Source organism: Oncorhynchus mykiss, chromosome 2 (genome assembly GCF_013265735.2).
Source record: "Oncorhynchus mykiss isolate Arlee chromosome 2, USDA_OmykA_1.1, whole genome shotgun sequence".
Taxonomy (NCBI): Eukaryota; Metazoa; Chordata; class Actinopteri; order Salmoniformes; family Salmonidae; genus Oncorhynchus; species Oncorhynchus mykiss.
In genome coordinates, this window is record NC_048566.1 from 93,351,076 (window position 1) to 93,366,927 (window position 15,852).

At 45.1% G+C, this 15,852-nt stretch overlaps 1 protein-coding gene across 1 annotated transcript in view; it reads right to left on the minus strand.

The window, feature by feature from the left end:
• The window catches only part of LOC110499982, a 35,056-nt gene that overhangs the window by 13,179 nt on the left and 6,025 nt on the right, over nt 1-15,852 (minus strand). Inside the window, exons 6-9 of the mRNA XM_021577074.2 lie at nt 9,334-9,471; nt 8,773-8,987; nt 8,452-8,490; nt 3,985-4,058 (exon numbers count right to left, since the gene is read on the minus strand). Of these exons, the coding sequence (XP_021432749.2) occupies nt 3,985-4,058; nt 8,452-8,490; nt 8,773-8,987; nt 9,334-9,471 (466 nt within the window). The remainder of the gene's footprint in view (nt 1-3,984; nt 4,059-8,451; nt 8,491-8,772; nt 8,988-9,333; nt 9,472-15,852) is intronic.

Genomic DNA, 15,852 nt, shown 5'->3' on the forward strand with positions numbered 1-15,852 from the left:
GAGGGGGAATAGGCTTTGTCGTGCCCTCTTCACGACTGTCTTGGTGTGTTTGGACCAATCTAGTTTGTTGTTGATGTGGACACCAAGGAATTTGAAGCTCTCAACCTGCTCCAGTACAGCCCCGTCGATGAAAACTAAACATGGCGGTGTTCGCCTTAGCAATCTCACTAGAATAAAGACCTCCTCCACTCCTGCCATTATTGAAAGAGATCGTGATACCTCACATCTCAAAATAGGGCTACTTAATGTTAGATCCCTCATGTCAAAGGCAGTTATAGTCAATTAACTAATCACTGATCATAATCTTGATGTGATTGGCCTGACTGAAACATGGCTTAAGCCTGATGAATTTACTGTGTTAAATGAGGCCTCACCTCCTGGTTACACTAGTGACCATATCCCCCGCGCATCCCGCAAAGGCGGAGGTGTTGCTTATATTTATGATAGACGTTTTCGTCTTTTGAGCTTCTAGTCATGAAATCTATGCAGCCTACTCAATCACTTTTTATAGCTACTGTTTACAGGCCTCCTGGGCCATATACAGCGTTCCTCACTGTGTTCCCTGAAATCCTATCGGACCTTGAAGTCATAGCAGATAATATTGTAATTTTTGGTGACTTTAATATTCACATGGAAAAGTCCACAGACCCACTCCAAAAGGCTTTCGGAGCCATCATCGACTCAGTGGGTTTTGTCCAACATGTCTCCGGACCTACTCACTGCCACAGTCATTCTCTGGACCTAGTTTTGTCCCATGGAATAAATGTTGTGGATCTTAATGATTTCCTCATAATCCTGGACTATCGGACCAGCATTTTATTACGTTTGCAATTGCAACAAATAATCTGCTCAGACCCCAACCAAAGAGCATCAAAGGTCATGCTATACATTCTCAGACAACCCAAAGATCCCTTGATGCCCTTCCAGACTCCCTCTGCCTACCCAAGGACGTCAGAGGACAAAAATCAGTTAACCACCTAACTGAGGAACTCAATTTAACCTTGCGCAATACCCTAGATGCAGTTGCACCCCTAAAAACATTTGTCATAAGAAACTAGCTCCCCGGTATACAGAAAATACCCGAGCTCTGAAGCAAGCTTCCAGAAAATTGGAACGGAAATGGCGCCACACCAAACTGGAAGTCTTCCAACTAGCTTGGAAAGACAGTACCGTGCTGTATCGAAGAGCCCTTACTGCTGCTCGATCATCCTATAACTAAAAAGCAGCATTCCCCAAGAGAGGATGGCTTTTACTTCAGCAGTAATACATTCATGAACTACTTTGAGGAAAAGATCATGATCATTAGAAAGCAAATGACGGACTCCTCTTTAAATCTGCGTATTCCTCCAAAGCTCAGTTGTCCTCAGTCTGCACAACTCTGCCAGGACCTAGGATCAAGGGAGACACTCAAGTGTTTTAGTACTATATATATCTTGACACAATGACGAAAATAATCATGGCCTCTAAACCTACAAGCTGCATACTGGACCCTATTCTAGCTAAACTACTGAAAGAGCTGCTTCCTGTGCTTGGCCCACCTATGTTGAACAAAATAAACGGCTCTCTATCCACCTGATGTGTACCAAACTCAGTAAAAGTGGCAGTAATAAAGCCAAACCTTGACCCAGAAAATATAAAAAACTAAAATCGGCCTATATCGAATCTCCCATTCCTCTCTCTCTCAAAAAAAAAGCTGTTGCACAGCAACTCACTGCCTTCCTGAAGTCAAACAATGTATATGAAATGCTTCAGTCTGGTTTTAGACCCCATTATAACACTGAGACTGCACTTGTGAAGGTGGTAAATTACCTTTTAATGGCGTCAGACCGAGGCTCTGCATCTGTCCTCGTGCTCCTAGACCTTAGTGCTGCTTTTGATACCATCCATCACCACATTCTTTTGGCGAGATTGGAAACCCAAATTGGTCTACACGGACAAGTTCTGGCCTGGTTTAGATCTTATCTGTCAGAAAGATATCAGTCTGTCTCTGTGAATGGTTTGTCCTCTGACAAATCAACTGTAAATTTCGGTGTTCCTCAAGGTTCCGTTTATATATTTTACCTCTTGGTGATGTCATTTAACAAAATAAAATGTTAACTTTCACTGCTTTGCGGATGACACACAAATCAGAAACTTTGTCCAAAAATGATGAAAAATTAATCCATGCTTTTGTTACTTCTAGGTTAGACTACTGCAATTCTCTACTTTCCGGCTACCTGGATAAAGCACTAAATAAACTTCAGTTAGTGCTAAATACGGCTGCTAGAATCCTGACTAGAACCCCAAAATTTCATCATATTACTCCAGTGCTAGCCTCCCTACACTGGCTTCCTGTTAAGGCAAGGGCTGATTTCAAGGTTTTACTGCTAACCTACAAAGCATTACATGGGCTTGCTCCTACCCATTTTTCCGATTTGGTCCTGCCGTGCATACGTACGCTACGGTCACAAGACGCAAGCCTCCAAATTGTCCCTAGAATTTCTAAGCAAACAGCTGGAGGCAGGGCTTTCTCCTATAGAGCTCCATTTTTTGGAATGGTCTGCCTACCCATGTGAGAGACGCAGACTCGGTCTCAACCTCTAAGTCTTTACTGAAGACTCATCTCTTCAGTAGGTCATATGATTGAGTGTAATCTGGCCCAGGAGCGTGAAGGCGAATGGAAAGGCTCTGGAGCAACGAACCGCCCTTGCTGTCTCTGCCTGGCTGGTTCCCCTCTTTCCACTGGGATTCTCTGCCTCTAACCCTATTACAGGGGCTGAGTCACTGGCTTACTGGTGCTCTTCCATGCCGTGCCTAGGAGGGGTGCGTCACTTGAGTGGGTTGAGTCACTGACGTGGTCTTCCTGTCTGGGTTGGCGCCTCCCCTTGGGTTGTGCCGTGGCAGAGATCTTTGTGGGGTATACTCAGCCTTGTCTCAGGATGGTAAGTTGGTGGTTGAAGATACCCCTCTAGTGGTGTGGGGGCTGTGCTTTGGCAAAATGGGTGGGATTATCTCTTGCCTGTTTGGCCCTGTCCAGGGGTATCATCGGATGGGGCCACAGTGTCTCCTGACCCCTCTTGTCTCAGCCTCCAGTATTTATGCTGCAGTAGTTTATGTGTCGGGGGGCTAGGATCAGTTTGTTATATCTGGAGTACTTCTCCTGTCCTATCCGGTGTCCTGTGTGAATTTAAGTATGCTCTCTCTAATTCTCTCTTTCTCGCTCTCTCTCAGAGGACATGAGCCCTAGGACCATGCCTCAGGACTACCTGGCATGATGACTCCTTGTTGTCCCCAGTCCACCTGGCCGTGCTGCTGCTCCAGTTTCAACTGTTCTGCCTGCGGTTATGGAACCCTGACCTGTTCACCGGACGTGCTACCTGTCCCAGACCTGCTGTTTTCAACTCTCTAGAGACAGCCGGAGCGGTAGAGATACTCTCAATGATCGGCTATGAAAAGCCAACTGACATTTACTCCTGAGGCGCTGACTTGTTGCACCCTCGACAACCACTGTGATTATTATTATTTGACCATGCTGGTCATTTATGAACATTTGAACATCTTTGCCATTTTCTGTTATAATCTCCACTCGGCACAGCAAGAAGAGGACTGGCCACCCCTCCTAGGTTTTGGCCTTTCAAGGGAGTTTTTCCTAGCCACCGTGCTTCTACACCTGCATTGCTTGCTGTTTGGGGTTTTAGGCTGGGTTTCTGTACAGCACTTTGAGATATCAGCTGATGTAAGAAGGGCTATATAAATAAATTTGATTTGAGTCTAACTATGCACTGAAGATGACGAATTGCCATTTTACAATCTGGTGCTGGCAAAACGTTGTGGTCTTCGGAGATTGTTCTAGCTTTTAGGAATAGTGTAACTCTACTATGCTAAATGGTATGTTCTACAGGTATAGTAGAGATACAAACACTGATCGTATCAAGTGGATGTGAGGGGGGTTCATTGAATTAAGAGCAACTGTAGTCATGTAGTTACATAGTCATGCAGCCCCACCTTGATTGCTACATAGCTTTTCGCTGATCCGTCTAGGGAGGTACTTCTGGTGTGGCTTAGCAACCTGGGCTTATCTGTGGAGAAGAGGAAAACAGAGAGAAACTAAGAAGCATTTAAACAGCAGCAATGTGAAAGAAAACAGGATGGCGGTAAACCAAATAAATCAGGACCACCGACCGCAGTTCAACTCCATTTAAATCCTCTCAGTATTTAAAAACATATTGGGGAACAACCACTTATTCTCTCTAGTCATCGACCAGGTGATCGTTGCACCAGTACAGTTAACAACAGATAAGACGAGATGCTATGGGGACTGTGGATAAGCACAGCACAGACAAATCGTTGGTTATTTCACGTTCTCTCGTTGGAATAGTTCACCCACAGCGGTTGACAAGTTCAGCTGTGACTAAATTGAAAATATTGTGCTCCGTCGGCTCCAATAAGTCTATAAACAACAAATATGGACGGGCTGGTGGGTTTGTTTCTATTTAAGGAATGTCCCATGGCGATGAGACTGAGCCAAAGTGAAATGAAAAACTCTTCCTTCCAGGACGTTTGATTCCTTTTCCAACCGAGCTAAACAGCAGAGATCTCAGGTTGTGAGACTGACTGAGACACCAAGCAACACGTGTGGTTCCTTAGTTCAAACTGCAGCAAAATTAGAAGTCAATTATTTAAATGTTGGATATCCTCTGATACTATTAACAGATGTTTCTTTGAACAAGAAATCATGTATATTTAGGTAAATGTAGGCTATTTGCAATGTTAGAAGAGTCGCACCGACCTAAGATAGAACTCTCCCTCTAGGACAGACCATGTGTGTGCGTTGTGAAGAGAACCTGGTAACGTGATATGACAGTCACTCACCAGACACACTGAACTAGTGGACAAGAGGCAGCCGCGCAACAAATTATTGGTGACCAATGGATCTGCAGATAACAGATAATGATGAACTGCAAATCCAGAAGAGGAGCATCCAGGAGTTGTTGTGTTGGGTGTGCTGTTGTATGTGCCTCGTCGTGCTCTGACATTTATTAGTTTGCTAGCCAGCTAACTAGCGATTAGCGGCTAACAAGATTTAGGCCCAACTTGCTAAGTGAAGACAAACTAGCTGTTTTCAGATGTAAGAGAAACACACAAAAAAAAGTGTAATTACAAAACGCAAGTGGATTTATATTAAGAAGCAAAGTGAAAACATCATTGACGTCATCAACCTCACTTGCACAAATTGTATATAGACTTTTTCTACTGTATGTTTGTTTACTCCATGTGTAACTCTGTGTTGTTGTTTGTGTCGCACTGCTTTGCTTTATCTTGGCCAGGTCGCAGTTGTCAATGAGAACTTGTTCTCAACTGGCCTACCTGGTTAAATAAAGGTGAAATAAATCACCCAATTTTTTTTTTACCATGCAGACCGAACGCAAGTGTCTCGTGGTCAAGCAACAATAAATGTCCTCCTTGAGTGACAGGGGGTGGGGCTAGGTCTGGAAAGCGGCATGGAGAGAGAGCAGAGAGAGGAGAGAGAGCGAGAGGACTCAAGTAGCCTAGTAAACTACAAAAATGGACGTTACACACGGCGTTTCGCATTTAACAAACCCAATGTATTAGAGCAGGTCTAAGAGGGTATTTCTGTCAGCTTAAATTGGTGAATTGTTGTTGTGTGCGTTATCAATCCAAACAAATAATACTTAAGATATAATCATGTAGGCTAGGCTATACATGAACCTAAAGGCTGCATGCTTTCAGTAAGTGCATCTCTCAACCATTGTACTTGAAATGCTCAGACATTATACAGGATATCTTCAGTAAGACCAGGCCTACTAGACTCAGTGTGGTGTGCATTTCTTGTGTCAGCCTAGTCTAATTAGTGTTCCAGACAGGGGTGGAGGGGGTCTCTACATCTTCTAAAAGGCGGCTAGAATATGCAGCAGCCCAAATATGTGAAACTATTAGTTAACTAGGCAAGTCAGTTAACAACAAATTCTTATTTACAATGACGGCCTACCGGGGAACAGTGGCAGAACGACAGATTTTTACCTTGTCAGTTCGGGGATTTGATCCAGAAACCTTTCGGTTACTGGCCCAATGCTCTCACCACTAGGCTACCTGCCGCCCCAGGGGGGGGGGATTCTTCAGACTGAAGACTTCCCCTGTGCCCCATCTCCTCCACAGTAGCATGTATGAGTAAAATAGGGTATTTAAAAACCTCTGCAGTGATGATGAGAAAGGACTTTTCAATAAAAACGTAAAAGACACTGTTACTGTCCCTACTCTCCTCCAACCCCAATATTCTCCTTAATAACAAAATCACCCAATACTCCCACACTGAGGTTACCTTAACCTATGCAAATCGGTGTTATATCCACTGGGGGGCGGGGGGACTCATCCCAGTCTTTTCATTCTATTCAGTGAAGGAATTATTCAGGAGCACAAAAGAGTTACTAAGTAATGGTATGCATGCCCCACTCCACTCACAAGGGAAGGTCATGTGAGTGGGTGGGTGTTCTGGTTTGATCTTGAAGACATCTGCTAGCTCAGTGTGCACGCTACTCCCACACCAGCCAAAAAGGTCAGACCTTGAATCAAAAGCCTTCGAGAATAGTGTGTATGTATAATTAACATGGTTAACATGTTCCAGCAACTCTCTTTAAATACACACCTCCACTGAAAACAGATGCTCCTCCTCTCAGAGAGAGGTGCTCAATTTGAGCTTTTACAGCACTTCAAACCAAGGTGTCAAACTGTTTTTTTTTATGGATAGGCTTACATGTAGCAAAACCGAATTTGAGGGGTATGCTGGATCCAGGGGTGCAAACTGGTGAGGGCCCAGAAAGGTGCCACTTTTTTGTTGTTGCACTGAATCATGTAAAAAAAAATCCCTGCTAGGAGGAAATGTAGGTTTTAACTTATTAAACAACAAAAGAATATGATCTACATGATCAGTCTCTGTGTGTAAAATAAAAAGTGCTTCATGTGAACCAAACGCACAGCTAAAAAATGTAAAGAAAGCAATCCAATGTTATTTGTTGCCTAGACTTTACTGCAAATGACATTCAAGTCTTGAGAAAAAAAACAATACACTAATATTGCAGTTAGCCATGACAGCATTTGTAATAGAATGCTTGTGAACACACACATCTAAATATTGAAAAAAACATTAAAGTAGAAATAGAATGAAACAAACAGGCAATCTATTTTTGCTCTATTATAGCGGCCACTATAGTAGATGTTAAATAAATAAACCCCCCCCCCCCCCACGTGTTACTGTCAAGTTCAACACAACTAAAGCAATATCTTTGGGCTACACATTATTACATTGTACACGTTCTGCCTGTGGACACATGTTCTACAATGTGCCAGCAGAGCATGATAACCTTTGTTGGCATAATTGATCTCATTCAGGCAGAGTGTACACCTGACATACCCCTTTTTATCCACTGTACTGAAAAAGTGAGAAAGAGGGAACATATTGTGCTTCTTTCACTTCTGGTGACAACCAGCTGAAACCAGGCCCAGCTCCTGCTACACTTGATCGCTGAATCCACTGGCCTAACAAGCAATGCCTCATTTTCACCTAATTATCTCATTCTGAAATTTAACCACATACTTAAGATGATAATGTTGCTCAACATGTCTTGTCTAGCTAACGGACAATTCGATCAGCTAGCAAGATACTTAACAATGCTAACAATACTTGTTCCACCACAGTTTCTCAGTCACCTCAAACTTTCCAAATGCCAGTTGTTTTTTGGTTACAGTTCATGAAGTACGCTTCATCACCTTCTCAATCCCCGTCTCCGTGGTCAGGCTTCTTCTCACCAAACCTCTCTGTGGTCAGGCTTCTTCTCACCGAACCTCTCTGTGGTCAGGCTTCTTCTCACCGAACCTCTCCGTGGTCAGGCTTCTTCTCACCGAACCTCTCCGTGGTCAGGCTTCTTCTCACCGAACCTCTCCGTGGTCAGGCTTCTTCTCACCGAACCTCTCCGTGGTCAGGCTTCTTCTCACCGAACCTCTCCGTGGTCAGGCTTCTTCTCACCGAACCTCTCCGTGGTTAGGCTTCTTCTCACCAACCTCTCCGTTATCGTTCAGGGGACGCGCTGCTGTAACTGGTAAACTGCCTTTCCACTCACCCGCGGTGTTTCACGGAGCGCGCGCTGATGCTGTAACTAAGCAAATAGATTCTCTTCCCTCTTCAGTCGCGTGCTGCATTCTGTTGTTATGTGAATGATTGGCTGAGCCTTGGATACAAGGCAGACAGTACTGGTACAAACGCGCATCACTCGTTCGTATACAGCCAGTAGTGATCCAAAGCACCCCCCCCCCCCCCCCAAAACTTTTCTCATCAGATCTACTAGGTCACCTATATTGGATTAAAAACAGCACATTTCATTTCACAAAAAGGCACTAGTTTGCATCCCTGTGGGTCATTGAATCGGCTTGACTGTTCAATGTGTAATCTAGACTTACCAGGTTCTCTGTTCTGGCTCTGTGGCTCTTCGTTATACCCTGGAGGGGCGAGAGAAAAAGGTCCCCAAAATGACTGGCAGATGTACCACAAAGGATGAATGTCCAATGCATTGCTTCATGTCAAGTGGTATGCTAGAATGGACACTGGTACAGAGCCAGACTAAAGTGATAGATTTAAAACTGATATTGTTAATCATTGACAGCTGAACTAAAGCGCTGTGGTCTCTGTAGTCAAAGTAAACTCCCGTCCCCTATGCGCCCTGGTCAAATTAAGTGCACTTTATAGGGAATAATAAGGAACAATTTGGGATGCAGACTTACTCTTCTGCTGGCTCTGCTGGTAGGAGAAGCTCTTCTGGTCCCTGTCTGGGGAGTAGCTCCTTTTGCTGGTGTTGGACCCAGAGCGCATGATAACAGGGCCTGGTGGGATATCCATCCTGACGGGAGAGCGATCCCGTACTGTTTTGTAAGTGTCCCCGGCTGGGCCAGCAGGGTAGGGTTCCAGGCCCCTTCGCCTAAGACCCTCAGGGTCCTCTCTGACAAGACAATATGAGAGAGAGAGAGAGAGAGAGAGAGAGAGACAGAGAGAGAGACAGAGAGAGAGACAGAGAGAGAAGGGGATTCAAGAGCCCATCCATTGAGGTCCATTCAACTATAGAATTAAAGGCAGTGTCTCTACCCATGATGAGCACTTTGATTCTAAAACCCTCTAAGTGTAGAGTGAAAAGAACTAAACACTAAAGTTGCTGGACAAAATAAATTGTGGTTTGTATCTTGAAAAACAGTAAAACTGAAAGCCAACAACACCTGAAGTTGCTCGGTCTAACGAGTGGTTTTAGCACTTGGTCCATTAACTAAGTACACTAGAAGGGATATGCCTACCCTCGGTCCAAGTAGATGAGGGCCTGCATCAGATTGGGGTCCACTCTATCGGGGTTAGCTGCTGAAGACACGGTCCTCGAGAGAGGAGCTATTCCTTTAACTCTGCTGCTGAGGTGGGAGCCCGCTCTGCTGCTTATCCTAAAAATGACAGAAGACAATACCTCAATCAAATATTATATGGAATACTTCACCATACACTATATCTGAAGATATATCTGTCCTGTCTTTAAAACCAACTAGTTCTAGTCCGAAGATTAGCCTAGATCAGTGGTTCCCAAACTTGTTAAAGTCCCGTACCCCTTCAAACATTCAACCTCCAGCTGTACCTCCCCCTAGCACCAGGGTCAGCGCACTCTCAAATGTAGTTTTTTTCCATCATTGTAAGCCTGCCACACAAACACACACACACACACACTATATGATACATTTATTAAAACATAAGAATGAGTGTGAGTTGTCACAGCCCGGCTCGTGGGAAGTGACAAAAAGCTCTTATAGGACCATGGCACAAATAATATAATAAATCAATCATTTTTCTCTTTATTTAACCCACTTGTTTTTACACTGCTGCAACTCACTGATTATTGTTTATGCATAGTCACTTTAAAAATGACTAACCTGTACCCCCGCACATTGACTCGGTATCAGTACTCCCTGTATAAATCCTCATTGTTATTTTGCGTAACTTTAAAAAAAAAAATGTTTTTAAATATATTTTCTTAACTATATTTCTTGAACTGCATTGTTGGTTAAGGGCTTGAGAGTAAGCATTTCACGGTAAGGTCTACACTTGTTGTATTTGCGCATGTGACAAATACAATTTGATTTGCATACTATGGCACCTTGATGGTTCTCACCATGCCAAGCCTGGGAGAGGGTGCTGATGCAGATACAGGCTGAGGGCGAGGGGATTCGAGGCCAAGCCTGGGAGAGGGTGCTGATGCAGATACAGGCTGAGGGCGAGGGGATACGAGGCCAAGCCTGGGAGAGGGTGCTGATGCAGATACAGGCTGAGGGCGAGGGGATACGAGGCCAAGCCTGGGAGAGGGTGCTGATGCAGATACAGGCTGAGGGCGAGGGGATACGAGGCCAAGCCTGGGAGAGGGTGCTGATGCAGATACAGGCTGAGGGCGAGGGGATACGAGACCAAGCCTGGGAGAGGGTGCTGATGCAGATACAGGCTGAGGGCGAGGGGATACGAGGCCAAGCCTGGGAGAGGGTGCTGATGCAGATACAGGCTGAGGGCGAGGGGATACGAGGCCAAGCATGGGAGAGGGTGTTGATGCAGATACAGGCTGAGGGCGAGGGGATACGAGGCCAAGCCTGGGAGAGGGTGCTGATGCAGACACAGGCTGAGGGCGAGGGGTTACGAGGCCAAGCCTGAAGAACGTCACTCATCTCCTCAGTGAACGCATCGACATAAGGCCACAATGAGCGCACGCCATGCATGACTGAGGGTACAGGGCAGCTTGCGCATGCTCCTGACCCAGGCAGGATAGGCAGAGCTTATGGCCGTCAGATTCAGGTATAACGCAGCCACAATGCTGAGGTATAACTATACGAAATCGAAGAGGTCAAATAAATTATATCCAGCTCAGGACTCCAGCTATGTAATTGGTTTGCTTAACATGCTAGCCAAGTGACAAGATCAAGCTTCTTGGTTACAGCAGAGACATTACATCTCTTCGTTGATCATGATCCCTGTTGCCTAAATAGTTTTGTGCATAACTCAAAGAAAGATCTATTTGGAGAAAAAATATGTTTTGATTATTTGGGGGAAACAGCACCCCTTGTGTTCACTTCTGGTAAAACCATATACCCCAGGTAGGGTACAGAAACGGTATGAACATCTGGATCCACCCAACCCTAGAGGTATATATAAATTAACTATCCAACGGCACCTGGTTTTCATGACCCTTGCCTGAACTTACAGGGCCACGTCCCAAACAATGTGCAAGCCTAACATGTCCTCCAGCTTTTACGACCCCGGTTTGAAGTAGCCACGGCTCAGACTGCCATTTACCTAAAGTTAATTACCACCGTTGCAGTGAGCGATGCCTCTAACCTCACCTCTTTCCATAACAAACCTATGAAAAAGTAATTCTGTGGACTATATACTTGGATAATTTTTGGGGGGCTTTTGAAGAAAATTCCTTTAAAGTTATTTTAAAAATATATATTTTTATACTATATCTATAACAGCATCTTCAAAGCAGTTCTTCCAATGTAGAAAGATGCTCTCTAAACAGGTTACATCTTTGTGGACCAAGGAGAATAAAACATGCTGATCTGAACGCAAGAGTAACCAAATAGACATCAGAGCAACTGGGTGGCACAGCCCCACCTGCCATAGGGGTTCCAATATCTCTTTCAGGATCCAAAAAGAGCAAACTGCCTAATACCAGGGTGAGAAAAGGAGGCCCTGGCTGTCTGAGCTAGGATGTAGAAGATCTGAGAGAGGCCTGCGTTCCAAAATGGCACCCTACAACTTATGACAGTATTGAACTATATAGGGAATAGGGTGCGATCTGAGACCCCACTTCCCTCTATTCAAAAGGTCATGCTAGTAAAGCCACAATGCATTACACCCAAATCATCAGACAAACAAATAAAAACATTTACGACCTCATTTTGAAACCTAATATATAAATATATAAACCCAATACCAATTTAATTGGCTTCTTTAGTCAAACGGCCGCCGACCCCTCCCATCTCTTTCATCATCTTACTGAATGCAATCAGCCTCACACACAAATATAACATGACTGCAATTATGGGTTGAGGTCCAATTACAAAGACAGGTTTACAAAAAAACCATTAGAGCAGCATGCAGCAAGGCTTGGCTGAGGTGACTTTGAAAGTTCAAAGGGAGAGTAGTTGACTCCGAACCAGTTGCACTTCTGGCACTTAACAAGGCTCCCCATGTTCCCTCATTATCTGTTATTCATCACGAGGTCAAGAGCTCCACAAAGGAGCAGATTGATTAATCCACTGGCTGCCCGCCTGCCTCAGTTGCCAAGGCAGTGTTCACCACACACACACACGTGGGGGACCCTGTGACTGAGGACCATGAAGCAGCCCCCTAGGCCCAGAACCCTGTCTTTAGTTGTGTTAGGGAGAGGTAGTGGGGGTGTGGCCTTGCTGTTCATCTTCTGTCTGGCCACCTCAGTCTCCACAAGGCCGGTCGATGAGACACCTCCGACCAGGAGCGAGACCTTCCAAAGACTTCCTGGACGCTGCATCCTGTGGGCTGCACTGCAGGGGTGAGGCCTCACGTCAACCTCCTGACCAGACAATAGTGGAATACCAAACCCAGATGCCTGCCTGCTGCCCTGTCAACACCACACCAGGAGTCTGCTATAGCCTCCTCTGCCTACAAGTCTCCTACAAGCCAAGGAAGCATCCACACCACACCAGGAGTCTGCTATAGCCTCCACTACCTACAAGTCTCCGACAAGCCAAGGAAGCATCCACACCAGGAGTCTGCTATAGCCTCCTCTGCCTACAAGTCTCCTACAAGCCAAGGAAGCATCCACACCACACCAGGAGTCTGCTATAGCCTCCACTACCTACAAGTCTCCGACAAGCCAAGGAAGCATCCACACCAGGAGTCTGCTATAGCCTCCTCTGCCTACAAGTCTTCGACAAGCCAAGGAAGCATCCACACCACACCAGGAGTCTGCTATAGCCTCCTCTGCCTACAAGTCTCCGACAAGCCAAGGAAGCAGTTATGACTATTGGCATTATTCTAATGTGAACCAAAAAGGCCGAACTTGGACAATTTGAATTGTAAACAAAACTTTTGGGATGTACAATCTCTAAATACAATTTTTTTGCAATTATTTTGTGCATTTCTGCAACACCGACAGGCCGTGGCACCCTCCGGGACTGACACGGCCACTCATTTTTAGCATGTATTTCAACAACATGCTTATTATCGTGGTTCCAAACGTTGACTAGATTAACAAAGCTGGGGTGAACCATTACTCATTAATTCAAAAGATTACGTTTAGAACCACCTCGCCTCGGACTGTGTACATACCGGAGTTAGGAGGTAAACAAACTACTCATCCCACACAGCACTGCGGTCTGTGTCGTCCAGTCACAGAGCAGATGCAAGTCACGTGATCTGTTGGCGAGCACATAGTGCGAGCACATATTGCCGCTCAACAGCTGCTGTATCGTCCAATCACAGGCGGAGATGCAAGTGACTTGCGCTGTTGACGAACACTCAACTGTTCGCTTGTGGAGCCCTTGACTTGTACCTGCTCTATTATTGTACGATCTAGACAGCAAGGCTCATGGTTAGTGTAGTTTTTTTTTTTTTTTTTTGGGGGGGGGGGGGGTACTCTTTACACCAGAAACTGATGGTAAAAACAACGTTTCAACATGGTTGAAACATTCATAACTGATGGGCACTACAACAACATATGAATTGTCTTGCCATCTTGGAAGAAAATAGAATGTCAACGTTGCCCAGTAATATCACTATCGATAATATTCATTATCACGACGGGTGACTGCATTGAGAATGAACTTCCTGGAACCTCTCGTCAGGGCCCTATACAGAGGTTGGATGGGGCATATAATGCTGGCTAACGTAATTGGAATCTGGTCCAATAATAGAGCTTGCGCTCCCTCTCTCCACCCAGGACAGCAGAGAGAGCATGTACGCTGTGCATAGATTCTGGGGAAAGCCAGAATGGTGGTTGTTTAGCTAGAGAGGGAGAGGGAGTGGCCGGCTGCCCAGTCGGAGGGGGGGAGGGGGGGGGGGGGTAGCCTTGTTGGCTCAGTGAGTAGTGCCCTTTGTCCTCGTCTGGAGCCTGGTGACTCCACTTGTGGCAGAATGAAGGGGAGGGGATGGTCTTGGACTGAACTGTTGCCACTCTGTTTTGGGCCACTGCTACACGGATGTCTTGGCAGCACTGGGGCAGAGCAGAGCCACTGACTTTAGCTGTGCAGGGTGGAGCGCAGTGTGTGGGGTGGAGCGCCAAGCCCCTCAAGGGGAGGAGTGTGGTAGTCGATCAGTGGAATACGTTATGAAAGTCGGTATTTCCCTCGCAATAGCTCAGAGATAAGTTGGCAAATTCGCTTCAGTCCCTCTTCAATGTGATTGTGTGATATAAGTCAAGTGTGATATATCTCGAGTGGGGATTTCAGTCTAAGCTTTTCCTGAGATGGGTACTAATTCCTACTGAGCCGTAAGAATTCAAAGTATAGAATTCAAGGTTTTGATCAATGCCATATGTTATATATAAAGTGATCAATTACACAAATAGACATGCAGTACCAGTCAACAGTTTGGACAACTACTCATTCAAGGGTTTTTCTTTATTTTTACAATTTTCTACTTCGAAGAATAATAGTGAAGACATCAAAACTATGAAATAACACATACGGAATCATGTAGTAAACAAAGAAAAGTTTTAAATCAAAATATATTTGAGATTCTTCAAAGTAGCCATCCGTTGCCTTGATGACAGCTGTGCACACTCGGCATTCTCTCAACCAGCTTAAAGAGGAATGCTTTTCCATCAGTATTGGAAGGAGATCCCACATATGCTGAGCACTTGTTGGCTGCTTTTCCTTCACACTACAGTCCAACTCATCCCAAACCATCTCAATTGGGTTGAGGTCAGGTGATTGTGGAGGCCAAGTCATTTGATGCAGCACTCCATCAGTCTCCTTGGTCAAATAGCCCTTACACAGCCTGGAGGTGTGTTTGGGGTCATTGTCCTGTTGAAAAACAAATGATAGTCTCACTAAGGTCAACCAGATGGGATGGCGTATCGCTGCAGAATGCTGTAGTAGCCATGCTGGTTAAGTGTGCCTTGAATTCTAAATAAATCACTGACAGTGTCACCAGAAAAGCATCCCCACACCTCCTCCTCCATGCTTCAGGGTGGAAACCACACATGGGGAGATCATCCATTCACCTACTCTGCGTCTCACAAAGAAACGGTGGTTGGAACCAAAAATCTCAAATTTGGACTCATCAGACCAAAGGACAGATTTACACCAGTCTAATGTCCATTGCTCGTGTTTCTTGGTCCAAGCATGTCTCTTCTCAATTTTGGTGTCCTGTAGTAGCGGTTTCTTTGCAGTAATTTGACCATGAAGGCCTGATTCACACAGTCTCCTCTGAACAGTTGATGTTGAGATGTGTCTGTTACTTGAACTCTGTGAAGCATTTATTTGGGCTGCAATATCTGAGGCTGGTAGCTCTGATTAACTTATCCTCTGAAGCAGAGGTAACTCTGGGTCTTCCATTCCTGTGGCGGTCCTCATGAGAGCCAGTTTCATCATAGCACTTGATGGTTTTTGCGACTGCACTTGAAGAAACTTTCAAAGTTCTTGAAATGTTCTGCATTGACTGACCTTCATGTCTTAAAGTAATGGACTGTCGTTTCTCTTTGCTTATTTGAGATGTTCTTGCCATAATATGGACTTGGTCTGTTACCAAATAAGGCAATCTTCTGTATACCACCCCTACCTTGTCACAACACAACTGATTGGCTC